The sequence below is a fragment of the Nothobranchius furzeri genome, chromosome 7, assembly GCF_043380555.1.
Source record: "Nothobranchius furzeri strain GRZ-AD chromosome 7, NfurGRZ-RIMD1, whole genome shotgun sequence".
Taxonomy (NCBI): Eukaryota; Metazoa; Chordata; class Actinopteri; order Cyprinodontiformes; family Nothobranchiidae; genus Nothobranchius; species Nothobranchius furzeri.
This window is the reverse complement of record NC_091747.1, coordinates 51,184,065-51,210,749: the sequence shown is the minus strand read 5'-3', so window position 1 is coordinate 51,210,749 and position 26,685 is coordinate 51,184,065. Positions and strand designations below refer to the sequence as shown.

Genomic DNA, 26,685 nt, shown 5'->3' with positions numbered 1-26,685 from the left:
GAAATTACAATAGAAGACAACGACATACTCATCTCACATGACGTCACATCTCTGTTCACAAAAACACCAACCCAAAAAACCATAGACATAGTAGTTAACCCTTTGATGCATGAATCATGAAATCTTCAACCATGATTTTTTAACAATTTTTTTCATTCGTCTTTAGGTGTGAATGAAACAAATTTCAACAAATATTTTTAGTAAAATTTTATAATTTACGAATTATTTATTACATGTCCACCTCAGTGGACAGCATGCATTCTGCACATGAAATATGTTGGCTTGACTCACTGAAGTCCAAATGGAGGGGCTCAAATACAATAAAGTCTTCAACAGCTGTGCTTAATAGCAAAAACAAATAAATAACAATTTTGAGTACCTGTCCACTGTAGTGACCATTATGCATCAAAGGGTTAACAGAATCAGACAAGACAAAACTTTACATAAAAGGACAAACCTCACAGCAGACGACATAGCACAACTGATAGGACTGGTAGCTAACTCCACTTACTTCACATACGACAACATAATATACAAACAACTGGAAGGCTTCGCCATGGGTAACCTGTTATCAGCCACCCTGTGCGAGTTTTTCATGGAAGACCTGGAACAAAAAGCCATAGCCACCGCCCCCCCAAACTGCAAAATAAAACTATGGAAACGCTACGTGGATGACATACTAGAAATCATACCAAAAGGTCAAACAGAAACACTAACACAACACTTAAACAATATTGACGACACGGGCAACATAAAATTCACTTATGAGTTAGAAACAGAAGGCAGCATAGCATTTATGGACATGAAAATCACCAGGCAGACCGACGGGACCCTAAACATAAACACATACAGGAAACCAACACACACAGACCAATATTTATTATGGACATCAGAACACCCCACCATACACGAAATGTCAGTAATCAGAACATTATATCACCGAGCAAACATAATAACAGAAGAGAGAGACCGTAAACAAGAGGACAAACACATACAACATGCTTTAAAGACCTGCGCATACCCGACATGGGCAATAAACAAAGGAAAACAACAAACAAAAACAGAAAGCAAAGAACAACCCACAAAAAGAACCAGAAACCCAGAAAGACAAGAACCAAAACCAGTGATAACACTACCATACATCAGAGGCATAACGGAAAAAATAAGAGCAACAATGAAAAAACACAACATAAACACACCAACAAAGCCATACACAACAGTTAGAAACAGACTAGTACACCCAAAAGACAAAATATCAGCTGGACAAAAATGTGGAGTCATCTACGAAATCCCATGCAAAATATGCAATAAAACATACATAGGAGAAACCGGACGCCAACTCAACACACGGACAATAGAACACAGAAAGGAGTGCGAGAAAGAGGCAAATCGTAAACACACAAGAGCAGCAAAAGAAGAAGCAGAAAGTACAATAAAAAAGTCAGCCGTAACAGATCATTGCTTAAGAGAAAACCATATAATGGACTGGGACAAGACACGGATCATAACCACCGAACAACAAAAATACAAAAGATGGATCAAGGAAGCAATAGAGATAAGGAGACGTGGATGTGGGACCATGAACAGGGACGACGGAGTTTACACGCTGGACCACGCATGGGACTGCATCGTCGGAGAGGGGAGAGCGGGCAGTAGAGGGCGACAACGTCCTCTGCTGCCCGCAGATAAACGGAGAAGGAAGTGACGCGCCACCATCAGCGTCAGCCTGAAGAAGCCGGCAGCTGTCGGCGAAACTGTAGCTACAAACAGGTAAACAAAACTGTTTCTGTGTTTAAAAAAGAACGAAAGCATGGATTTACAAAGACACAGCAAGAACACACCTAAGGTGACTCTTAGGTGTCTAAAATTTGACCTTTAGATGATATTGTTGGGATGTTTACTCCAGTCCTAAATACAATCTTTCTCTCTGTAGAATAATAGACATCAGTTAATCTGGAAATGACCTTTAATCACTAACAAAAGGTGATTTTCTATGGTATTTGCTGACGAGTTTACTCCATGATGCAGAATATGTAGTATTTGACCTGCACTTGTATATCACAGTTATGGTTACCAACAGGTTTTGGCCACGGTTTACATGGTGGCCCCACGTAGGTTTTAACCATCGACATATATATTGGACAATGGGTTTCCATAGACTCCAATAACACGTTTTTGAGGCCAAAAGGGAGGTGGCCAACACCGCCATTTTGACCGTGTCACAGGTTCCGTCAAGCCCAGACAATTCCACAAAAGGGAAGAGAGGTGGAGCTGAGGGTGGGGCTGTAAGGCTGGGATCATCTGACGACACCTGGTCGAACTAGCTACAAGCTAACCTGAAGCTAACCCAAAGCTAACGTGGAGGTGGGAGCTAAGTTAACGAAAACCGGAGTTAACTGTGCACAACACCAGAGCTTCTGAGTCAGAGATACGCCGGGCTGACCGCTGGGTAAAACCGGGTGGAACACAGAGGTCTCCGAGAGCTCCACAAGCCGGCAGCCACACAGCAGACAAGCGCCGCTGCGATCCGAGATGTGCAGAGCTGCTGCTGGGGAGAACCGGGTGGAAAGGTTTCCATCCCAGAGCTCCACAAGCCGGCAGCCCGCACAGCACACAGAAGCCGCGATCAGACAGAGATGCGCCGAGCTGCGGGGAGGGGAGAACTGGGTGGAAAACATCGGTCTCCCGAGAGCTCCACAAGCCAATAGTCGGAACCCAGCTCCACCAACATGTTATATTTCAACCCATTTTCTAAAGTGCAGCATTATGTTAAATGAACTGGGTTTTACCCTATTACATTTAAATTTCATGGTTAAACAGTACACGTTAAAATCTAAGCTCAGCTCGGCAGTGACCTAAAATACATAAATATAATTTTACTTACCGAAAAAAAATGAAGTGGAGACTCCTTGGACGCTCTATTAGTGCAATTAATGCCACAGCAAGTCATTTTGTCCAGCAGTCGCACAAATAATATCCAAACAAGAATACACAAACACAGAGACTCAAAATCCCGGAACAGTTTCCAAGCCAGACCGAGGCTCTACTGAGGCCTTTCCACGGAGCTAGCTCTGTGGTCACGTGGGTCTGATGCTCATTAATTATACTGAATTTTAGGCTTTTAATACACTTAAACAGAAGAGTGAGGAAAAAAGTTCACCCCCGTCAGAGTTGTCATGAGTGTAAACTAGATAATTTAAACAAAAAACATGTTTTGGAACCAGGCTGTAAACATGTTTATTTCTGCTGTGAAATTGGTATTTTTAACATGGGAGTCAATGAGGATTTGCTCGCTTCTGACACCAGCCCCTAGTGGATGAGGGTGGAACTGCAATTTTTGTCACTTCGCGTTGGCCTCAATTTTTCACCCGCATTGTGGGGGCTTGGTTTTAACGGGTTCATGTATGAGTCAAACCAGCTGAGTCCATCTGAAAACCCATGCAGGGGTTTTAAATCTACGTGGGCAAACCTTGGTGGGGCCACCAAGTAAACCACGGACAGAACTTGTTGGGAACCATACTGTTCAGTCATACTGTTTTCCTCATGGAGCCCACATGGGGCCCACCTACATGTAAGCTGGCTGGGTGAGCATAAAATTTCACACAGTTGTCCCATTTCAGTAAATAAAGACAATTGTAGAATCAGGTGTGTGTGTGTGTGTGTGTGTGTGTGTGTGTGTGTGTGTGTGTGTGTGTGTGTGTGTGTGCGCGCGTGTGTGTGTGTGTGCGCGCGTGTGTGTGTGTGTGTGTGTGTGTGTGTGTGTGTGTGGCACACTTCTTTCATCACATCTTTTGATTTCTGAAGTTCGCAGGGAATATTACGGCGGAGCCTATTTCGCTGGGATGTTCCGTGTCGCTAACATGGATTTCATCCCAGAGTACCGCCAGGTGGAGTCCCATGAGTTTGTCTCCATGGCAAACAAATTACAAAATGTGGTGTGTACCAGTGAAACCCTGCTGCTTCGTGGTGTAAAGTGCTGAGGTAAGACAGAGTGTGTGGTAATTGTTGGTGTGTCACAGGTGAGCAGCGTGTACAGGACGTCCCCGGTGGCCAGACTCTACAAGCAAGCGATCATTTCAGACCTCAGGTACAAATCAAAGCTTGTTAGTCATCATGAAGACGTCCTGTTTACAGATTCTCACCTGTGTTTTCACCCAAAAGCAACAACAACAAGGGAGGATTGTTGGTGAGTTTCTGGATGGTGTTTGTAATTCCACAAGTGAAGAGCACATCAGTGTGTGACGAGTGTGTCGAGGCCATTCTCAGAGACTCAGTGGGTGCCAGTCTGCAGAACAGGTCCTCCATTGGCTACCTGCTGGGCCTTCCAGTGGACATAGACTCCATCCTCATCAACAGTGCGTTTCTGTGTTCATCATTCAGCCTGAAAAGTCTTTACTTTTACTGAAATGAGCTCAATTCATCTGCAGGTGTTCAGCGTTCAGATTACACATCAAGCACAGGAGGTAGGGACAAAAAACCCTAATTTAGGTCTTGTTTGAGGACACGTTTTTGAGTTGTTTATCTTCTGCCAGGCTCACAGTGTGTAGATAAACTGTATGCCAACATTCTCGGAGCCAGCGTCCCTCTAAGCATCTACTCCTCATGGGGAGGTGTGAACTGCCAGGTGAAGCTCACCTCGGTGCCGGACTCTCTGATCCGTCTAACCATCACATCGTTTGTCATCGAGCCCTCTGACTGTGTGAGCGACGCCCTGACTGTGTACGACGCTCTGCTGCCCATGAGGGGGCGCATTCTGCACAGGTAAGTCAGCGGCAGACACTCCTTTTCATTCTCTTCTTCTGTTTTTTGAAATCAAACCGTAATTGTGTTACTACATCTCCAAACAGTTGCATCGAAGTTGATCTCATTTTTCTGCTTTGGCTTTTGAAGAAAACATCAGATGTTTGAGGAACTCTAAAGTTTTCATGCAAGGCTTTTATTGTGTTTCTGTGCTGTAGCCTGTGTGAGCCGGTGTCCAGCCCCGTCTCCATTGTCTCCACCTCCAACATCATGTTGCTCTCCTTCAGAATGACAGGCGACAACAAGAGCTTCAAAGGGTACTTTGAGGCTATCAATGACAAGGGTAGGACTCATTATGCCCCATTACACACCTTACAACCACAAACTTAATTCTGATTTTCTGAGATAGACCAGAATAGTCAATTTTGAGCTAAATCATAGCTAAACTCTGAAAGGTCAGAGGTCACACAGATTAAAAGCTGATGCAGACTTGTCCTTTTCAGTGTGTTTGTCTCAAATTGAGACCCAGTCTGATGGTAACATCTACAGCCCCTTCTACCCCAGCCTGCTGCCCCCTAAGTGCTCCTGCACCTGGAAGTTCAAGGTACATCTTACATGAACACATTATTAGTAGCTTTTTTGTTTATACAAAGATGTTCGTTTTATATTTTTGCAGACACCAAGCCCACATTTAGGCGTGGCGCTACGCTTTCAGAACTATGTATTGAAAGCAAAGGACATACAAGGCTGCAACAACGGCTGGTGGAAAGTCAATGAAGTCATGTATGTGGCTGCAGCTGTAAAAATCTTCTGCCTAACATAAAGAACGTTCTCAATTTTGAAGCTTCATTTGTGGATGTCTTCTTTCTCAGTTTCTGCGGTAGCTACGTGGGATACCACACCGTGTTTCGGATCGATCACCCCAGCCCAGAGGTGGAGTTTCTTTGTAGCTCTTCCAGCTCTGCTCAGCCTTTTCAGGCTTCATACAGCAGCTTCAACATCAGCCACCGTAAGCGCTGGACATCACCCTGATTCAGTAGTCAATAAACGTGTTTATGCACTGAGATCTTAGGGGTACATGTCAACCCAACAGCCTGTCCAGAAAGCCACTTCCTGTGCAACACGGGGATCTGTGTGGAGAAGAGCCGACTCTGTGATGGTCTGGATGACTGCGGGGACGAGAGCGACGAGCTCTTCTGCTGTGCGTGGGTTTACGTTTTACATTAAGCTGCTTGATATGGAGGGCTCGTCCTGCCAAAATCACAATAAAATAGATAAATAAATAATATTTAGATGATTAATTTTTAACGTATTTAATTAGTTATTTGTTTATATTATTTATTTATTCTCTCCACTGTCACTTCATGCTTGCTTCAAATGAGGATTGCTGTAAAGACTCTGACACAAGTCAGAGACTCGATGCAACCTGCTGGGTTCCTGATATAGGAAACTTTTTACTGATTGGCTTAATGAACTGACCTGTATCGGAATGTTTGTGAAGTGCTTTGAGGTTAATTTTGTCGTGATTTGGCGTTATATAAATAAACTGAATTGAATAGAATTTATTAATATGATATTAATCTATTAATTTAATTGTTTATTAAGTTGTTTACTGTGTGTTTATTTGCACATTTATGAATGTATTTATAATTTCATAGTTTATTAATGTCTTCACTTTATTTACTTAATAATAAATTAATTAATTAATTAATTTAGTAATTTAGCTGTTATTTCCCTAGTTAGTTACACTCAACAAAAATATACACGCAACACCTTTGTTTCTGCTCCGATTTTCCATGAGATGGATTTAAAGATCTAAAATTCATTCCAGATACACAATATTACCATTTTTCTCAAACATTGTTCACAAATCAGTCTAAATGTGTGATAGTGAGCACCTGCGCTTTGCTGAGATAATCCATCCCACCTCACAGGTGTGCCAAATCAAGATGCTGATCTGACATCATGAGTAGTGCACAGGTGTACCTTATACTGCCCACAATAAAAGGCCACCCTGGAATGTGCAGTTTTTTGCTTTATTGGGGGTCTGGGGACTCAGAACCTGTCAGTATCTGGTGTGACCACCATTTGCCTCATGCAGTGCAACACATCTTCTTCGCATTGAGTTTATCAGATTGTCAGTTGTGGCCTGTGGAATGTTGGTCCACTCCTCCTCAATGGCTGTGCGAAGTTGTTGGATATTAGTGGGAACTGGTACACGCTGTCGTTTACGCCGGTCAGGCACATCCCAAACATACTCAATGGGTGACATGTCCGGTGAGTATGCTGGCCATGCAAGAACTGGGACATTGTCAGCTTCCAAGAACTGTGTGCAGATCCTTGCAACATGGGGTCGTGCATTATCTTGCTGAAACATGAGGTGATATTCATGGAAGTATGGCACAACAATGGGCCTCAGGATCTCATCATGGTGTCTCTGTGCATTCAAAATGCCATCAATAAAATGCACCTGTGTTTTTTGTCCATAACAGATGCCTGCCCATACCATAACCCCACCACCACCATAGGCTACTCGATCCACAACATTGACATCAGCAGAGCGCTCACCCACACACGCTGTCTGCCATTTGCCCTGAACAATGTAAACCGAGAGTCATCCGTGAAGAGAACACCTCTCCAACGTGCCAGACGCCATCGAATGTGATCATTTGCCCACTCAAGTCTGTTACGGCGACGAGCTGGAGTCAGGTCAAGACCCCGATGAGTAATACGAGCATGCAGTTGAGCTTCGCTGAGACGGTTTCTGACAGTTTGTGCAGAAATTGTTTTGTTATGCAAACCAATTGTTTCAGCAGCTGTCTGAGTGGCTCCTGGACTGGTGTGGTTACACGTCGTCTGCGGTTGTAAGGCTGGTTGGATGTACTGCCATATTCCCTGAAACGCCTTTGGAGACGGCTTATGGTGGAAAAATGAATATTCAATGCACAAGCAACAGATCTGATTGACATTCCTGCTGTCAGCATGCCAACTGCAGGCTCCCTCAATACTTGTGGCATCTGTGGCATTTTGCTGTGAGATAAAACTGCACATTCCAGGGTGGCCTTTTATTGTGGTCAGTACAAGGTACACCTGTGTACTACTCATGATGTCGTATCAGCATCTTGATGTAGCACACCTGTGAGGTTGGATGGATTATCTCAGCAAAGCCGAAGTTCTCACTGTCACACATTTAGACTGATTTGTGAACAATGTTCGAGAGAAATGGTAATTTTGTGTATCTGGAATGAATTTTAGATCTTTAAATCAATCTCATGAAAAATCTGAGCAGAAACAAAGGTGTTGCGTTTATATTTTTGAGTGTAGATAGTTAGTTAGTTAGTTAGTTAGTTGTTAGTTTGTTTGCTTGTTTGTTTGTTTGCTTGTTTGTTTGTTTGTTTCTTTTTTATTTCCATTTTTTTTTATTATTTTCCTAATTTACCTTTGTATTTATTTTCCCTCTTGAAATATTTGTTTATTTATTTAGTTGTTTATTTAGTATTTTTCCCAACTGATTGATTGATTGGTTGCTGGCTTGTCTGTTTGGCTGGGTGGCTGGTTGGCTGGTTGGTTGGTTGGTTGACTGGCTGGCTGGCTGGCTGGTTGGTTGGTTGGTTGGTTGGATGGGAGGCTGGGTGGCTGGTTGGTTGGTTGGTTGGTTGGTTGGATGGGAGGCTGGGTGGCTGGCTGGTTGGCTGGTTGGTTGGTTGGTTGGTTGGTTGGTTGGATGGGAGGCTGGGTGGCTGGCTGGCTGGCTGGCTGGTTGGTTGGTTGGTTGGTTGGGAGGCTGCATGGCTGGCTGGCTGGTTGGTTGGCTGGTTGGCTGGCTGGTTGGTTGACTGGTTGGTTGACTGGTTGGCTGGCTGGCTGGCTGGTTGGGTGGTTGGTCAGTTGGTTGGATGGGAGGCTGATTGGCTGGCTGGTTTGTTTGTTGGTTGGTTGGTTGGTTGGATGGGAGGTTGGGTGGTTTGTTGGCTGGTTGGTTGGTTGGTTGGTTGGTTGGTTGGGAGGGCGGCTGGCTGACTGGTTGGCTGACTGGTTGATTGGCTGGTTGATCGTTAAGTTGGGCAGGATTAGGCCTCCAAAACTTAAATCCTAAGGTTTTCTATATGCCTGAGTTACTATTTTGATTATTTTAACCTGTGAAAGTAAAATTACCACACATCTGTGTTTGTCTGTGTGTTTTCACAGCAAGGCCCACTATTAACTGTGGGAGTAAGAATCCTCCACACGCTTTGTTAGTGTGCAACGGAGAGGTTGACTGCATTGATGGTTCAGATGAGATCAACTGCACTGAGGGTTCGCTTTTTATACTTTCAAATGAATTTGTTGTTTGCATTTTCTCCATTAAAAGTTGTGTTTTGTTTGTTCAGAAGCAACCTGCTCTGAGATCAGGTATCGGTGCAGGAGTGGGGCCTGCATCCTGAAGAAAAACGCAAAATGTGACGATGCCCCCGACTGCCAGGATGGCAGCGATGAGGCGGACTGTGGTGAGTCAACCTGACATGATGGTTGCTGGCATGACTCCAGAGCCAATTTGTTTAATAAATTATTGCGAGAAAAAATGTCTTAAATTGTGTAAAAAAGTTATGCTCTTGTATCTTTAATTTTATCTTTGATTTCTCACTGATAAATAAAAAGCTCCTTCTTTTACCAGCCTGTTTAGAAATGTCTGCAACAATTGCTAACACAATGAGTGCCGTCTCCCTCAGCCTGTGGTCTCCCTGCCTTCAAGAAAGTGGGCCTCCAGCGTATTGTGGGCGGGGTTAATGCTGTAGAAGGGGAGTGGCCTTGGCAGGTCAGCCTTCACTTTGACAGTAACCTGTACTGCGGCGCCTCCATCATCTCCTCTGAGTGGCTTGTCTCAGCTGCCCACTGCTTCAGCAAAGACAGGTCAGCCATTATGAAAATGCCCATTCTGTAATTTATAGATTTAACTGAAGAATCTACATCTGTCAGGGGAGGTCCTAGAAGATGTTCAGAGTGGGCCAGTGCCACCCTGACAACAAGCTGAGGCTTCCCCTGCGGCCCCCCTGCTGAGGGCGGAGCCTAAGCATCAATAGTTATACAGTATTTTGAAACCTATCGTGTATGTAAAGTAACTGAATTCATAATATATTGTTGTGAATAAACACTAAAATTAGAAAAAATTAAAGACAACCTTTTTCATGTTTTCTCACAAGTCTGCCTCTAGAACCTCCCCTGGCATCTGTTTTCAGATAGTGACCTCTGACCCCACAGGCTCTCTGACCCACGTTACTGGATGGCCTACCTCGGCATGCTGGTGCAGGGCAGTGCCAGACACGCAGCGGAGATCCAGAGGATCGTTGTGCACGAGTACTACAACGCTAACACGTTTGACTATGACATCGCTCTGCTGCAGCTAAAGAAGGCCTGGCCCCCCTCGCTCAGCCCTCTGATCCAGCCCATCTGCCTCCCCCCCTCATCCTACACGGTCACTGACAGCTACCGCTGCATTGTCACAGGATGGGGGTACCGGTTCGAGGACGGTCAGTAGTGGCTTTCATTGGAGGTGCATGTAAAACTGACATAAACATGGTCGAAACTTAGTCAATTTGGCAGGTTTTGGGCTGCAAATTGATGTGATGCTAACATAAACAGCATATATGAACGTTTCATGACGTATTGTTTACTTTAGATAATAAATGACTAAATAATGACACATCCCGACCTTCTGCAGATAAGGTGCTGCCCTCGGTGCTCCAAAAAGCACAAGTGTCCATAACCAATCAGGTGGAGTGTAAGAAGACTTATGGCATCATCTCCCCACGCATGATATGTGCAGGGGTCCCATCAGGAGAGAGGGACGCCTGCAGGGTGAGATGTCATGAACCTAAAACTCACAGTCCTTTCTGAAAAATAGTTTTTTATTTATTTACTTTTAACCAGGGGGATTCAGGAGGTCCTTTGTCATGTCAGGCACCAGGCGGAGGTCGCTGGTTCCTGATGGGGATTGTCAGCTGGGGATCCGGCTGTGGAAGACCAAACTTACCTGGAGTTTACACCAGGGTCACCAAGTTCACCCCCTGGATCTACAGCCATATCAGCTGACGGGATGGAGCCTGCTCTTTAATAATATAAATAATAAAGAAATCAGTTGTTACACACTTTGTGTTCGTCGTGTTCCTTAATGACGCATCCCACCTCCTTTATTTACTCAAAATAAAAATAAAAACCTCAGAATTAAAGCTGCATATTCCCTCTGGTGCATCCGAGGACTCTGGCGCAGCATTCCCAGCCCTCAAACACTCTTTTGTTCCCTAATACACAGCGAGTAAGTTTGCCCACAAAAATCTTTCAAACAGATGGTTGCATGCATCGCTCTCTTTCATAGTGGTCCTATTGTCCCCCGCACTGCATTCTGGGGCTCCATGTGACACCTGTTCAGGTAAGCGGGAGGCGGTGAATGCCCGCCGCATCCGAGTTTCTCAGCTTGGATTTCTGCTCTCTCTTTTATTTTGTTGTCAGAGGAAGCAACAGCAGGGATTTCCTCTCTCTCTCTTTCTCTCTCTCCATCGTTTCTATGCCCGAGTTATTGCTGCATATCACCTCTCCGGAGCTAAACTGGACCGTGCTATGTGGACTCTGCCCAAAGGCAAAACTTGTGAGGTGTACTGCGTCTCTTCGCATGGACGATCAGAAGGTCTGGCTGCACAGGTAAGCCATCACTGAGCGTATTTCACCCAAAAGGTGTAGTCCTTATAGGTTGTTGTATTTTTTTTAAAAAACTACAGAAACGGGTTAAATGAAGATTATTTTCCTAACTTTAAAGTTTGTGTCAGTTAGAGATGGTTTGCGGACACAGCTGAGCCCCCAGGGAGTTCTCTAATTGTTCAGGATGTTGTTTGATCCGAAACATGTGCATCATTCCTGTCAGTAAAATCCATCCCGCATTGATTCTGGCACAGAGGGTGCATCTCGTTTATGGCTCACACAACCAGGAACCTGGGAGCTGAGCTGAAAAGCCAGTGTGATATTTGAGTCATTCTCTTGTCTCTGAAAGGGAGATGGGGAGTTAAGAGAGGACCAGGAGGTGGAAGTGGAGAGAAGTTCATCCTGTTGTTCCTGGAGGAGGTGGACATTAGGAATCCTGCCTTTCTTCCCCTTCACTGCTGCCATTGCACTGACTCTCCACTACTTAACACGTGAGTCCAGATCGGCTTTTTTTATTTTACTTGATACACTTCAGGAGGTTTTTTTTTTTTTTACTTTTGAGATGACCTGTCCCACACCTCTCCGTTCTCCAGCTCCGTCTTACTCAGTGTTCCTCCTGGGTGGCAGCGTGGAGTTCCCAAACCTGAGCTTCTCCTTGGAGCTCTCGGACTCCTCCTCCCCACAGTTCCGCCTGCAGGTTCAGGCTTTGAACCATTATGTAAGTGGAACGTTTTGTCGCTACATACCCTCTGAATGTCACTTTAGAGCGCTCCGTGACCTCGCTGCTCCTGGATAAAGCTGATCTTCCTCTCTAACTTTCGAACCCCCCATTAGAAATCACTACTCACAACATCTCTGCCCTCTTTCTCTTCTTCTGTCCTCCTTATCTGCTCCATCCTCCCTTGTCTCCCCCTTTTTTCACCTCTGTCCTGCCTCTCTCTGGTGTTAAATGTAAAGCTGAAACAAGAGCCGTGCATAGTGCGTGTGTGAGTCACCCCGGACCCCCAGGGACGGGGTCCTTTCAGGGCCGAGGACAAGCCTGGCATTTGTGAGTCCACCCGCTAGGCCCGGGCAGCAAACGTGAGAGGAAGAGCAGGCCCTCAATAAAAACATTGTCTGCGTGGCTTTCACACAATCAGCCACTATATGTGTGCGGCTCAAAGCAGGAAGAGCTGCGCTCAGAGCCGGGGTAGAAGGGCAAGATAGGATGACAGAAGGACAGAGATAAAAGGTGGGAACAGAGGTGGAGCTTTGGAGCAAAAGGTCACATTGATAAAGAGGAATTCCCAAACTCTGAAGTAGCTTCATGTTCCGATAAACGGAGAAGTTAGGGGATTAAAAGTGTTTTTATTTCTCTTTTCTTAGTTTTCTAAACTCTACGAGTCCACCCCGTGGAGCTCCTACTACCTGCACTCAGGAATTACAGCCTTCAGGTACCCGAAACTAAAATGTCTTGCTTTTACAGCTGCAAAAAAAAAAAATAATAATAATATCCCGTTTTGTTTCTTTTTGCATGACAGTGAAGGAGAAGAGGGGCTCAGTGTCTTCTACTGGAGTAAATTCTCCGCCCCTGATAACGTTGCCATGGAAATGCAAAGGTCCGGTCCGGAGAGGCTGCAGCGCAGACTTCCTGGACGCCACAAGGTGCAGAGGGAGAGTCGAAACGAGCAGCGCTACTTCATGGAGACGGATGAAGACACGCTCCACCTGCTGGGTAGAGGCTGCTGCTGCTGTCTGAGTGCAGACTGAACTGGTTCAAAAATAACTCGTGTGTGTGTGTGTGTGTGTGTGTGTGTGTGTGTGTGTGTGTGTGTGTGTGTGTGTGTGTGTGTGTGTGTGTGTGTGTGTGTGTGTGTGTGTGTGTGTGTGTGTGTGTGTGTGTGTGTGTGTGTGTGTGTGTGTTTTAGGCTTGGATGCCGAAGATTTTGAGTCAGAGGACAAATTGGAAAAAATGAAAAATCAAAATAGCATCCAGGGTGGGAAATGGCAGCTCGGCTTCCAAGGTGAAGACAATGCATCCTTTTTTTTCCCCTTGAATGAGGCCCTGTTTAAAACTGCCATTGATTTGGGTTTGTATCATCTGTACAAGAGCTAATAAACAGAAAAAGGTCTTTGCCTAAACATGATGCATTTTGTGTTCAGCTACAGTTTGTATTTTTGACATTTAACAACAATGAAATGTTTCTTCCCCTAAATTGAAGCTGCTCTTTTAAAGCTGCAGTTCGTAGCATGATGTCATCAAGGAGAGGAGGCTAGAACAGCTATAGCTCCCACCCCCAATCCTTCTCAGCTAGAAGCTAAAAGAAGAAGAAGAAGAAGAAGAAGAAGAAGAAGAAGAAGAAGAAGAAGAAGAAGAAGAAGAAGAAGAAGAAGATCTTTTTAAAAATCATGAGGTGCTTAAAAGTCACGCCTCATACCGCGCACACGAACACAAACAGCCTTGTATCGCTAACGGACATGTAATGTTTTTGACAGGTTCCTGCTCAGCCACACCTGATTCTAATTGCTGAATTATCTCCTCATAATTACCCTTATTGGGTTCTGCAGGTTTCTAAACACTTGTTTTAATCAAATCTGCAGCGTTAAAGCAGGAATCATCTTCAAGCCAGCAGGAATCCAGCACTTGCAATGCTAGCACACCGCTGCTAACGCTACAAAAGGCTGAAACAATAGCCTGATGCTACTTATAAATGACCCGCACTTGCATAGCGTCTTTCAGAGTCAGAGGACTCCAAAGCACTTTACACTACAGTGTATCATTCATCCAGTCACACACACACACTGGTGGTGATGTAGCCACAGCTGCCCTGGCACACTGACAGGGGTGAGGCTGCCGAGCACAGGGACCACCGGTCCTTCTGAACACCATAAGCAGGCAAGGTGGGTTAAGTGTCTTGCCCATCTTTATCTGGAGCTGGAATTGTACCTGCAACCTTCCAATTACTGGATAACCGTCTCAAGCAGTTGAGCCACTGGTGCCCCAAGCTTACTTAGCTAGTTAGCTTCAGTTCACAAAGGATAAAACCCACTTTGCTCCCCTCCCTCCTCTTCCACAGTTAACTGGAAGTTTACAGACCGACATTAATTCAAATGCCGGTCAAATTAGCATTCATGCTAGGTTGGTGTGCTAAGCGCACCCAGTAACGCATTCTCGGGTGGAGCAAGGGTGCAGATGAAGCGTTCCTACGTTTTCCATCACAGAGGTGGGGACAGAGGGCACACCTCCATCTTACTGCGTCCATGACTGGGACACATTCTCGTTGATTGACAGCATCCTCTTGTGGAAAACTCAAACCTATTGTTAAATGCTCTAGGTTCACGTAAACTATTCGTGTTGCTGTAGAGGCTAGGGGAGGACTTAGGGGAAATATAATAAAAGATTGTCTTCTTTATATCATAGAACAGGGTCACATAGTGAAATGTAAACATTTTTCAAGTTACTTAAAAAATGTTAAACTATGTACTCCAGCTTTAAGGATTGAATTTTACAGCCTCAAAAGCTAATTTCTTCAAAGGAGGATACAGATCAATTGTGACCATAAATAAAATCTGCCATTTTTATGCCACCAAAATAAAAAATTGAAATCTGGAATAAACATGAAATTTTTCTTAAAAGATTTTGGCTGACGGCCCTCTGCATCAGCTCAAACATCACTCTTCTTTACCCTCCACTCTACCCCCCCCCCCCCAGAAAACTGCGAGTAAACTGCTATGAGGTTAAGATGGCAGAAAGCTCTCTTGAACTAGCCGTTGACCCATCAATTCAGTGAAAATTAAACTTCATTTCTGAACCTGTGCACAACCTTCCTGCAGATGCCTCACTTTAAGGAAAAATCTTGCTAATTTCTCTGTCTAGCAATATCTTTTGACCTCTACGCCAAATACGGAAACAACCGCACCTTGAGTCTTGTGAGCCCCAAGAAGCCATATTACCAGTGGCGTCTACGCGTGCCATCGGGTCATGTTGTCAGGCTGGTTGTCCTCACCCTTCACGGTGCCACGCCAGGAAGCTGCGCCGCCCACAAGCTCTCGGCCTATGATTTCTTACTTCCTTTGCAGAACAAGATAATTGCCAGGTAAGACTGTTTCTTGGCACAGATTCTTTAAATAAACGGAAATAACTTTTCTTTGGATGTCTGAGCAAAAGTTGCACCTTTGTAAGTGTGTATGTATCTGTGTGTGGGTGCGTTGCAGGTGGTGTGGACTTCCTGTTTCAGGCTCATCTCCGGTCATGAAGCTGACGTCTTCTGGGAATGTGATGCTGGTCACCTTCTCCTTCAGCAGACAGAGGGATGGTGCAATATTCAAAGCTTATTTCCAAGCCATCCCAAAAGCAGGTTAGAGGGTTCTCAGGAGAAGGTGGAACCAGTTTGGACCTAGTGTTGTTTTTTCTGTGTGTTTACCTGTGCCACTGTCCCCCACACAGTTTGTGGAGGATCGATCTCCTCCTGGAATGGCTCTATTTCCTCTCCTTACTATCCTTCCTTCTACCCTCCCAACATCGACTGCACGTGGACGATACGAGTGAGACACGCCAGGCTATTTTTGAGTGTGGCCATATTGTGCTTCTTTAACCTCCTGTGGTTATTTTGCCAGGTGCCGGTGCCAGGATACCTGATTTCTTTGACCATCATGACGCTGGACATTCAGAATTCTCCATCATCTGATGGCTGTGAGAAGGACTGGCTGGACATCGGTGGGATGAAGTGAGTTGTGAGGCAGACTTCTGATTCCAGCAGATTTAGTTTCATTAATTTTCAGACAGTTTGTGTTTTCATTTAACTCTGTTTCATGCTGATTCTTGTCCAGGTTGTGTAATACTGTGTCAGACAGCAGCAAAAAGCGGGTGTACTCCTCCCCTCTCTCCATTCACTTCCACTCTGATGAATCTCTGACTCACCAGGGCTTCCACTTGCTGTACCAAGCCTTCTCTCCAGAGGGCAGTAAGTCACGCATGGATCTCTGCAAAATAAATGGAGCTGATAAAAGTTAATACATTAAAGCAAAGCTAAAATCTATCAGGAAGCTTGCTGGTAATTTTTTGTGCAATTTTAAATTCATTTTAATGTTAAAATAATTCAGTTTCTGTCTGTTGAAGCTTGTCCTCGTCAGTTTCGCTGTGGAGATGGACGTTGCATCCCTCTGAGGAAGGTCTGTGATGGAGTCAAGGATTGTTCAGATGGTCGGGATGAAGCCAAATGCTGTAAGTCTTATTCTCAAACTCAAACTTTATTTATTTATATAGCACTTAATCATACAATGCATGCAACTCAAAGTGCTTAACAAATTAAAAAGGCCCCGCATACCCACATTCCCTCCCATCCCTAGAATTTTAAAAACAGTCTGACAATAAAAACCCCTTCGCAACACTCATCCTCCGGCACAAATGCACACACACACACACACACACACACACACACACACACACACACACACACACACACACACACACACACACACACACACACACACACACACAAAACACAATGGACTGAGATCAGATGAGCCAGACCAGCTAAGATAAGGATAAGGAAATGCCATCAGGGGAGCCATCCGCCCCGACAGCAGCAGATCCACAGCAGCAGCCGAGACACCGGCACAGGGCACCCAGGGCAGGAAGGGCGGGGACCCCCACCTCCACCTAGGCACACCTGGAAGCACCCAGGCCGCCACAGCCGACCACCGCCCCCGGGGCAGAGGGCACCCACAGAGGAAACACTGAAAAAAGGTTAAATTAAGGTTAAAATATAAAACAATAAGAGCTAAAATGAGAATTGTAATATAAAAAGTTATATAGATATTAAAATAATGTTGATCATAAATTTATAGTAAAAAACCTTGTTTAAAAATAGCACGTATAAAGAAAGAATACATCAAATAAATCAATACATAGATAAATTATCTAGTTAATTAATTAATTTAAAAAGTGATAGTAATCAGTTAAAAGCTAAGCTAAAAAGATGGGTCTTGAGCCTGTTTCTAAAAACATGAACGTTCTCTGCTGCCCTGAGGTCCCCTGGCAGCTCGTTCCAGAGGCGAGGACCGTTACACAGAAGGACGCCTCGCCATGAAAATGTGTCCTGACTTTAGGGATGTCAAGGAGACGGCTGCCAGAGGAGCGCAGAGACCGTGTGGGTTCATACGGTATAAGCAGTTCTGAAAGATAAGAAGGCCCAAGACCATTGATACAACCATTAAAAGTATTTTAAAACCAACCAAGTTTATCTTGGAATCAAATGGATCTAATGCCATCTTTGGAAAGCAACCCCAAATCAGCATCTATTAATGTTAGGAAGCAGACACTCCTATGCAGAGTAGCATTTAGAGGACAGTATATTTTTTACAATCTTTGTAATTAAGTGTGTCATTTGTGTGTGTCATCAGTATCTTGCAGGCCAGGAGAGGTGCTGTGTGCAAACGGTCAGTGCAAACCTCAAAGCAGCCAGTGTGTCAGTCCGAGCATGTGTGGAGACAGCAGTGAGGAGGAAGGTTGTGGTGAGTACTTGTCCTGTACATGTGCAACCAGTAGTGTTTGTTTTATGCATGCTTTAAGTGAATTCAAAGCCACAGTGTCTAATGTAGCAAAATGAAAAGTCTGAGGCCATTTCTGCTTTCCAGAGTAAATTAGTAATGTTGTAATGGCCACGGAGAAACCAACTATTCTGATGAAAGCTTGTTTAACCCGTCATGATCCCAGACACACCACTTTAAATTAGCACGTCCTGACCCACTTCAGCGTTGGCAATCGTAGGTCATGGTAATACTAGACCAAGCTACCGCTAACGCCAGAGCTGCTGCTAACACTAGCCCAAGGTAAGGATGTCAGATAATATCGGTCTACCAATACTATCGTCCGATATTGGCCTTAAAATGTAATATTGGAGAATATCTATCAGTTTTTATTCCTCTACTAACCCAACTTTTACATACCATGCACATATTCTACATCAAGCTCTTCAACTTCATTTCCTCTCTCAAAATGCCAAATATGACAGATTTGAGGTTTAGTTTTTGAGATCATTTGATTTTATTTGGCAAAATTGGCTCAGAGCATGTAGCTATGTGTTGCTAGCAGCTAGCAAACAACTAAAACAAGCATCTTAATCCAATGCTTGTCTATTTTAAAGTAATATCTTTATAAATGTTTTATCAGCATTACTACAATATACAGAAACAGAAAAAACACATTACTGACTAATGCACACATTTGACCTGTTTCACACTGGAAGCATCAAGCAACGGGAAACTACAGCGGAACATTTCACTCGTGAGCTTCAATGCAGTCCATTACATACCGGGAGAGTGTTGGCCGCGGAACGGCTTGCTCGCTGGACTCGCAAGATCACAAGGTCCCTCGAGACTTCAAAGGTCACAGTTTGTTTATGCGATCCGCCATTAAACCAAAAGAAGGAAATAACGTTTTATCAATCAATCAATCAATCAATCAATCAATCAATCAATCAATCAATCAATACTTTATTAATCCCAGAGGGAAATTAGAGTTTCAGTACACACAATTCAGAGATCAGACATACATGGGCAAGACACATGACAAGAATTGGTGACTGTGGTCATTCGCAACCCGAGTCGCGCTACCTTAATAGAGATAAGAGGGTAACATGTGGATTGGTTCAGGTGGAGGGAAAAAAAGGCACTTCAGAGTTACCCTCCAGCAGGAGGGCAGCTTTGCTCTGCAAAAAAACACCTCAAACAGATATGCAACAGACTTCAGACAACACAATATAACATGAGACTCCAATAAGAAAGCAGGGCTGGGATCCTGTTTCCCCCAGTGAGTGCAGCCATCTAAGGTGCTCATCTACTGTACAGTCACAGGAGGGAGGGAGATCTTGGGAGAAGCAAAGAGTACATTGACTCCTACAGCTGATGACCTTGCCAGGCTGAAGTCCACCAATCCGAAGGGGGGGGGTTTCACAGCATCTGTCTGCATTCCTTCGTGGGGGTTTTAGCTGCTTGCAGCTCAAGGTTACCAGGGCGTCAGATTCAGATAACAAGAATTTGTTTGGGTCAGGCTGAGATAATTTTCCTCTCTGCCTTCAGTCTTTAAACTGATCATTCCAGTCCTTCAGTGAAGCCAATTTTGGGTTTTTAAACCTGTCCATACCGTCCGGTGACTCTCTCCGAGATGACATCCATTTTGCGCACTAATACCGGTATCTCAGCTAGAACATTGTCCAGCTCACGATTCACCTCGAGTAACATCCCAGTCTGAGAAGTCTCCACATGGACTGTACTTTCCATGGGTGTGGGTTGCCTTCCAATCGCTCCCATCTTCCCAAATTTCCAGAAAACCAGATATCCTCCCACTCCAATCAGGAGAAATCCAGTGATCATCAGGCCGAATATCCACACGTCTTCGATGTCCTCAGTGGACAGCTGAAAGAGGCATATGATCTTCCACTCCTTCCAGGAATCCAAAATTTACCCCACCGGCTGTGTCCCCTGTGGACATGTGGGAGCCCCCTGCTCCGTTCTCATTGTTGAAAAAATCTTATCGATCGCATTGAGTGACCAGTTTATCAAATCCATGGTTAGTAAAAAAAAAATTGAGTTTTTCAGATGAAATGCAGAGAAGCGCTCTGTGGGCAGACAGGACAAAGAGCCTCGGGAACAAAAGAAAAGGGAGCGAAAGAGGGAAGCGTCTGTACTCCTCGAGTGCCTGAAGAAAAAGCCGTTATATCGCCGTTTGATGTCATATATGATGTTGTTCCTCTCCACTCCCAGGACTAAAGCCATGAAAAACACACCGCTGCACTTCTGGAACAATACTGGGAGCAAATAAACAGTTTGATCACACATAAGCCACACACACACACACACACACACATATATATATATATGAAATTGGATTGCTGCAGTACCTTTTTATCATTAATTCACTTGTACTGTTTTTATTAATTTATCAATCAAACCTTTTCTCATCATGAACTTAATAAATACTAAAGGCTTTACAGACCATTAATCAGGATTATCTCAAGGAGAATGTCTCTCAGCTGCTGTTGGAGACAAATGAAAACATGACATTTTTTTGTCATTACTAACTTAATTTGAAGTAGTTGCAATTTTGCACGGATAAAGCCTGGGGCACACCGGAGGCGGATGCAAGGCACAGCATCGCGCCCGAGCTGTCATTTTAAATAGATGACATTATAGTTAATGAGAGTGGGTCCCAGAAGCGCCGCGCTGAGGTGCTGAAGACAGGCGCCGGTTCTATTTCAAGCGCAATGGCGCGGTGGTTTACGACATTGTGGAGTACTTTACAACAGACATTATGACGCGGAATGGCTTTACAGCACAAACCCAGCCGCAGTTTTGGTAACGTTAAAGTGCTATTGATCTTAAAATGTTCATGAATTTGAGTCTCACAAAACACGACGGCAAGTCTGATCTTGTATAAGCAATAGAGTCACTTCCCACTTTCTTTTCTCAAGTCCCGCGTGATGTTGTGACTATTGTGCGACTTTCCAAGAAGCACTCAGCAACGCGACGCGTCCTGTGTGACCACTTGACTTCTCAAAATCTTGGGCAAGACGCTGCATGACTCATCTGCTTCTGGTGCGCCCCAGGCTTAAGCATTCATGATAAGTGATATGAGATTTTAGCAACCTAAATGATTTTTTTTATTAAGGGGACCTCATATGTACATTGTTATCGGTTTATATCGGTATCAGAAATTAAGAGTTAGACAATATTGGATAAAAATACCAATATCGAGCATCCCTAGCTGAAGGTACTACTAATGGCTGAGCTACTGCTAACGCTAGTTCAAGCTACTGCTAACCCCCTTGTTGGATGAGAGGAAAACAATAAAGAACAACGTTGGAGTACTACTTACGTTCCATAAATGACTTAAGGAAACTATGAAAGAATGCCAGATAGATCCATAGTTTGTGGCCCTTATGTTTGGTCCTTTATCAGGGCTCCTGGGCCATTGTGAGCCCCAACAAAGATTTGTATGCTCAAGAACAGTTTCGAATCATAAAAATGCCATGTCTTTGTTTTCCAGGTGTTAAATGCTACCATGTTTGTCCCAACAAGGTGTGTTTGCCTAAGACATCGGTGTGTGATGGTGTCTCTGACTGCAAGGACCGCAGTGATGAGCTGAACTGCACCAGAGCATGTGAGCCTTACTCATACTGGTTTGACAGCATGCTAGTATTCTGTTTGATGACAAAACATTGTCACAGAACTTTTTATGAATGATGTACTTCGTCGTTTTGTAGACTTCAAAAGTTGTTCTTCATCCTCCTACAAATGTGCCAATGGAAAGTGTGTCAGTAAGGTCAACCCTGAGTGTGACGGAGTTAAAGACTGCTTCGATGGCTCTGATGAGCTACGTTGTAGTGAGCACTCACTCGTCACATCATATTTACCTGACTTTGCTTCTGTCTCATTGACATTTTTACATCTCTCTGTTAACCAGGCTGTGGCACCAGACCTAGAAAGAGAACTAAGATAGTGGGGGGTTCTGATGCTGTGATGGGGTCGTGGCCCTGGCAGGTCAGCCTCCAGATGGACCGCTACGGTCACGTTTGTGGAGCTACGCTGGTTGCCAGTCGCTGGCTCCTCTCTGCAGCTCACTGCTTCCAAGACTCGGATGCTATTAAGTATAAAAGACACCAAACACCTCCCATTGATGGTTTAGTTTGCCATATTCATGCTCATTGTTTCTGCAGATACTCAGACGTCCGTGCATGGCGTGCTTACATGGGGATGCGGGTGATGATCAAGGGAAACCACGGAGCTTCCACCAGGCTGATCCGCCGGATTCTCCTCCACCCACAGTACGACCAGTTCACGTCTGACTACGACATCGCCCTTCTGGAGCTCAGCTCACCAGTTTTCTTCAATGACTTGGTGCAACCGGTGTGCGTTCCTGCTGCCTCACACACTTTCATCACAGGGACTAGTTGCTATGTCACAGGCTGGGGGGTTCTCATGGAGGATGGTAAGCTGTGCTCAGTCTATGAAAAGTGAAAATTTCCCATATTCCCTGTATTCCATGAATGTTACTGGATACGTGTTGTTCACTGCAGGTGAATTGGCGTCTCGCTTACAAGAAGCCTCAGTGAAGATCATAAACAGGAGCACCTGCAACAAGCTGTATGAAGATGCCGTCACTCCCAGAATGCTTTGTGCTGGGAACCTGCAAGGGGGAGTGGATGCCTGCCAGGTTAGTGAGCTGTTTTCCTATTAATTCAATTCTTGTTCACCATCACTGCTTGTTTTAATGGGTGGGACTTCTTTGTAGCAGGAATCTTTGTTCTGTAATTACAAAATGTGAGGGACAGCTAATGCACGCCGTGATTCATCTGTATTTTTACAAGCAGGACTGTGGTCTCACTTTCATAACATACCCATACGCAACTTCTCCAGTTATATTCTCGTGAAATCTGCACACATCTCATACGTTCCTAATATTATTAATCATACTTTTAAAAAGAAAGTTCACCATGTAAGTGTTTTACCTGTTATTTTTTAAATATGATCAGTCACTCTGAGTTTAACAGGCAGAAAGAACCTGATAAAAAAAAAAACAAGGAAACGCTCGGGTCAGGAAAAGCCATTTGGATCTACGACACACAATTAACATTCATGGATTCACCCATCTTGGCTCACGACGGGGTAGGCTGTTGTTGTTTTGGCCTCCAGGAGAGCGTAGAGCATGTCTCGGCGAGTAGAAGCTAACTGCTAGCATTAGCAACTCCACCACATTGCAGAACTCCTTCAGGTTTGCGTTATTTGTAGAGATAAAATATGAATTTGCAGAACGAATGGAGGCAGCAGAAGAGTTGCTTTGTTGTTAGCCAATCAGAGGTGAGATGTCTGAATATCAGGAAATAAGACTCCAAATCCTGCTGTTTTCTGCCCCACACACCTCCGGCTAACTTCTAGTTCCTGAAACAGGAGCGCCAGAGCTTTTATTTCCACAGAGATCGACTCACATTTTTATACTAGAGACCACAGCACACGTGTTAAAAATTAAAACGAGTGAACTTGGTCTTTAAAAGATCACACATTCATTCCAGTAGGCGCCAGGAAATGTCTACAAATATAAATTTAAACCTGCAAGTATGCAAGTTGTTGATATTTTCTTGTAGTTTCTTTTTTTCCTTTTGGCATCTTTTTAATGTCTGTGTCCTCAGGGTGACTCAGGAGGGCCATTGGTGTGTCTGGAGCGCAGCAAACGGTGGTTCTTGGCAGGGATCGTTAGCTGGGGGGAAGGCTGCGCGAGGCAGAACCGTCCTGGCGTTTACACACAGGTAGTGAAGTTCAGTGACTGGATCCGTCAGCAGACTAAAGGGCAGGTGTGACTCAGTTTCAGACTCATGGATTCATAAAACACAGAGAAAACCATTTCTGCACAAAGACACATTTTGTCAGGGGGCTGCACCGCCTTGCCCCAAACACACACGTGTCTTTACAATCTGCAGCTATGTTCCCAAGCACAAAATTGTTTTTAGTCTCATCGAATATGGTTTGATGTCCATCAATACAGATTAAAACGTAGGCCAATATGTACCAATTTCAGAAATATATGGGATTTGTTTGTTGAAGCATATTTAGCATTCTCTGTTTTTAGAGAATTTATAAAACAACCAGAAAATCGATTTATTGCAAGCAACGTCAACGTATATGTATAAACAGATTTTATTGTAGTACATTTATACTTTATAGTATTTTCCTACATGTCCGCCAACATTTCTGTCTTCCATGTTTGTTCTTGTTGAACATATATTGTATGAAACATCTTCTGAGCAGCACTTGACAAATTCTGCATTTTGAAAACAAATAATTTTCTGATGACAGATTAGAGATTAAAAATTTTTGAATCCTGTATTAAAATAAGAAATTTTATTTCAACAGAGGTTAAAATAGATTTACATGTTTTAATTTACTAATGGACCCAAACTAATTCATTTGATTAATACCAGTGGAGTGAAAGACATCTGCTGCCAGTATGCAAATATAAGTATAAAATTCCACAATGGGACATATTAATCAACCTTTTATGCTGCTCTGTGGGTCTCTACTGCCTCTATAAACACTCAAACATGGAAATAAAACATCTATCTGTTTTCTGTCAGTGTTTAGATTTAGGAATTATCAGCCTAATAATAATAATAATACATCAAACTTGTATAGCGCTTTTTAGGTCACTCAAAGATGCTTCACAAAAATGCAATAAATACATAATAAAACAAAATAAAACATAGTAAACAGACTGGGGGATGCTGGGTTGATCTTAAGAGAAGGCCAATTAAAAGAAGTGGGTTTTAAGCAGTGTCTTAAAACAAGCCATTTCTAAAAGTCCTCATTTGTGATGTCACAAATGGGTAATTTAGCATAGAAACCAGAAGTGTGGACTTGAGTCACATGACTTGGACTCGAGTCATTATTTTAATGACTTCTGACTTGACTTGATAAAATCTATAAAGACTTACGACTTAACTCGGACATGAATGCCAGTGACTTGAGACTTGAATCGACTTGCATCTGTTGAATTGATGATGACTTGAGCATATTTGATATTTTAGCACAAAAGTGGCACAACGTGGACAAAAATCATGAATCATTCTTGGTTCTGGGTTTGATCTTGTTCTGCTAAATGCAGCAGCACTTTGTTTAGAATCAGTTTCTGTTGCACATTCTGCTTGTTTGAGCAAAAAAATGAAGCTTTAAGAAGCTTTATTTCTGGAATTTATTTATTATCATTATCATTATATTGAAGTTGGACAGATGACTTGATTATGACTTGAAAATTCAAAGTTAAGGACTTGGACTTGACTTGGACTTCCACATCATTGACTTTGGACTTGACTTGGACTAAATTGTCTTTGACTTGGACTTGACTCGAGACTTGACTGGAAAGACTTGTGACTGACTTGTGGCTTGCAAAGCAGTGACTTGGTCACTCCTCTGGTAGAAACCACTATCACCTCTCCAGGCTGGAGAAGCACATACTCCGAGCTCGTCCCAGATATCAGAGCTTCTCAGCTCATAGCAGTCTGAGCGGGGGATGAGTGGGTGTGGCCAGCTCCATCTTGTTTTCTTAAAGTGACAGAGCCCTGAAACGGCTCATTCTGGAAGGTACTAAAAATGTTAAGAACAAAACTGCTGAAATCGCTTTATGTGAGAGGGATTTTTGTAAAGAACATAAACAATCTTGCATCGAACACAGAACTATTATAACCTTTTTTAAGTTATAATACGTCTCCTTTAAGAATGATCTGGAATTTTCCCTCAAAAGGTTGCAGAAATAGCAGCATGCAAGAGAATGTGTGTAAAACAAAGAAGGGAAGAATTAAGATCAAATGAACTTTGGAATAGAAAAATGTGCTTTCAATGGACCTACCTGCAAACAATTGCTCATTGTTTAATTCTTGTGTTTGTCTTTTTTATAGGTATGAGATGCTCAAACCTAATGTGATTTCAAACTAGATAGGTTAAAATCTACATTTATCAGTTAATTCAATTGTATTCATTGCCCATGAGACATAATTTCATGAGAACAAAATTTAGCCAATTTTCTTTATATTGTGTGGCATTCCAGACTTCTTTCTCCTCCTTTTATAGAATTCCAACCCCAAAACGTTTGGAAAACAAGTTTAAAAACAATGTTTTATTCCAACTCTATGTGGTTAAATTGTCCAAATTGGTACCTTAATTCAGACAGGTCGCCACACGCTGAAGACATCAAAGCAAAGATATTTCCTGATCTGCAGCAAATTACTTCCTTTTAGAGACTGAACTGTTTGTGTTGCAGACAGGAAATCTCATCATTTCTTTTATAATAGAAACTTAGCTAAAGTTCCCTCCTGCATCCGTCTGTGTACTGTATATCTCTGTCTGTTTTCACAGCTCACAGTTTTTGTACTGTATGTGTTTAAATGTGTTTGTATTGTGAGTTTACCTGAGCCATAGCCCCATGAATATATTCTATAACTGCAGTAGAAGTGAATTGTAATTTATTTTTATCTTAATCCTAAGTGTTAAATGGTTTATAATGTGTTTAAAGAACAAATGTTACTATTAGAAAACAATCTGATGTTTTCTACCACAACTTTTCTGTATTTTTCCTCTGAATCTCTTCTTGTTCAGCTCATATTGCCACCTAGTGGCCAGCCTTGATCATTACAGTAACTGTATCCAGATGCACCTTACACCAGCAGAATTTAACTATGATATTTTTATAGCATTATTAAAAAACAGACCAGTATCGGAACAGTGCTGGTGTCTGTCTTCATACAC

At 43.4% G+C, this 26,685-nt stretch overlaps 2 protein-coding genes across 3 annotated transcripts in view; both read left to right on the top strand.

The window, feature by feature from the left end:
- tmprss7 (transmembrane serine protease 7) overlaps positions 1-10,823 on the top strand; it is a 14,470-nt gene extending 3,647 nt beyond the window's left edge. Inside the window, exons 3-18 of the mRNA XM_070553199.1 lie at positions 3,805-3,935; positions 4,020-4,087; positions 4,162-4,355; positions 4,428-4,463; positions 4,533-4,761; positions 4,959-5,083; positions 5,244-5,344; positions 5,417-5,523; positions 5,613-5,749; positions 5,834-5,941; positions 8,929-9,036; positions 9,111-9,227; positions 9,450-9,630; positions 9,979-10,247; positions 10,439-10,575; positions 10,648-10,823. Of these exons, the coding sequence (XP_070409300.1) occupies positions 3,805-3,935; positions 4,020-4,087; positions 4,162-4,355; positions 4,428-4,463; positions 4,533-4,761; positions 4,959-5,083; positions 5,244-5,344; positions 5,417-5,523; positions 5,613-5,749; positions 5,834-5,941; positions 8,929-9,036; positions 9,111-9,227; positions 9,450-9,630; positions 9,979-10,247; positions 10,439-10,575; positions 10,648-10,809 (2,210 nt within the window). The 3' untranslated portion in view covers positions 10,810-10,823. The remainder of the gene's footprint in view (positions 1-3,804; positions 3,936-4,019; positions 4,088-4,161; positions 4,356-4,427; positions 4,464-4,532; positions 4,762-4,958; positions 5,084-5,243; positions 5,345-5,416; positions 5,524-5,612; positions 5,750-5,833; positions 5,942-8,928; positions 9,037-9,110; positions 9,228-9,449; positions 9,631-9,978; positions 10,248-10,438; positions 10,576-10,647) is intronic.
- On the top strand, positions 10,815-26,685 carry LOC107382875 (suppressor of tumorigenicity 14 protein homolog). 2 transcript variants are annotated; one of them, XM_054750914.2, is made up of 19 exons: positions 10,815-11,415; positions 11,762-11,903; positions 12,006-12,130; positions 12,778-12,845; positions 12,933-13,126; positions 13,320-13,415; positions 15,269-15,488; positions 15,607-15,749; positions 15,839-15,936; positions 16,009-16,118; positions 16,222-16,355; positions 16,511-16,615; positions 17,797-17,907; positions 21,440-21,553; positions 21,657-21,776; positions 21,857-22,040; positions 22,110-22,381; positions 22,470-22,606; positions 23,580-26,685. In XM_054750914.2, the coding sequence occupies exons 1-19, from the start codon at positions 11,335-11,337 to the stop codon at positions 23,745-23,747; spliced, it is 2,622 nt and encodes an 873-aa protein (XP_054606889.2). In that variant the 5' UTR covers positions 10,815-11,334; the 3' UTR covers positions 23,748-26,685. The 2 variants fall into 2 exon arrangements, with proteins under 2 accessions (XP_054606889.2, XP_070409296.1); XM_070553195.1 differs by lacking the exons at positions 10,815-11,415; positions 11,762-11,903; positions 12,006-12,130 and adding an exon at positions 12,159-12,643.

Bases quoted from the DNA above. Each gene is read 5' to 3' on its own strand.
- LOC107382875 (XM_054750914.2), top strand. From the start codon at position 11,335: ATGTGGACTCTGCCCAAAGGCAAAACTTGTGAGGTGTACTGCGTCTCT. The intron at 13,416-15,268 runs GTGAAGACAATG...TTCTCTGTCTAG, and splicing joins ATGGCAGCTCGGCTTCCAAG to CAATATCTTTTGACCTCTAC. The intron at 22,607-23,579 runs GTTAGTGAGCTG...CTGTGTCCTCAG, and splicing joins GGGGAGTGGATGCCTGCCAG to GGTGACTCAGGAGGGCCATT.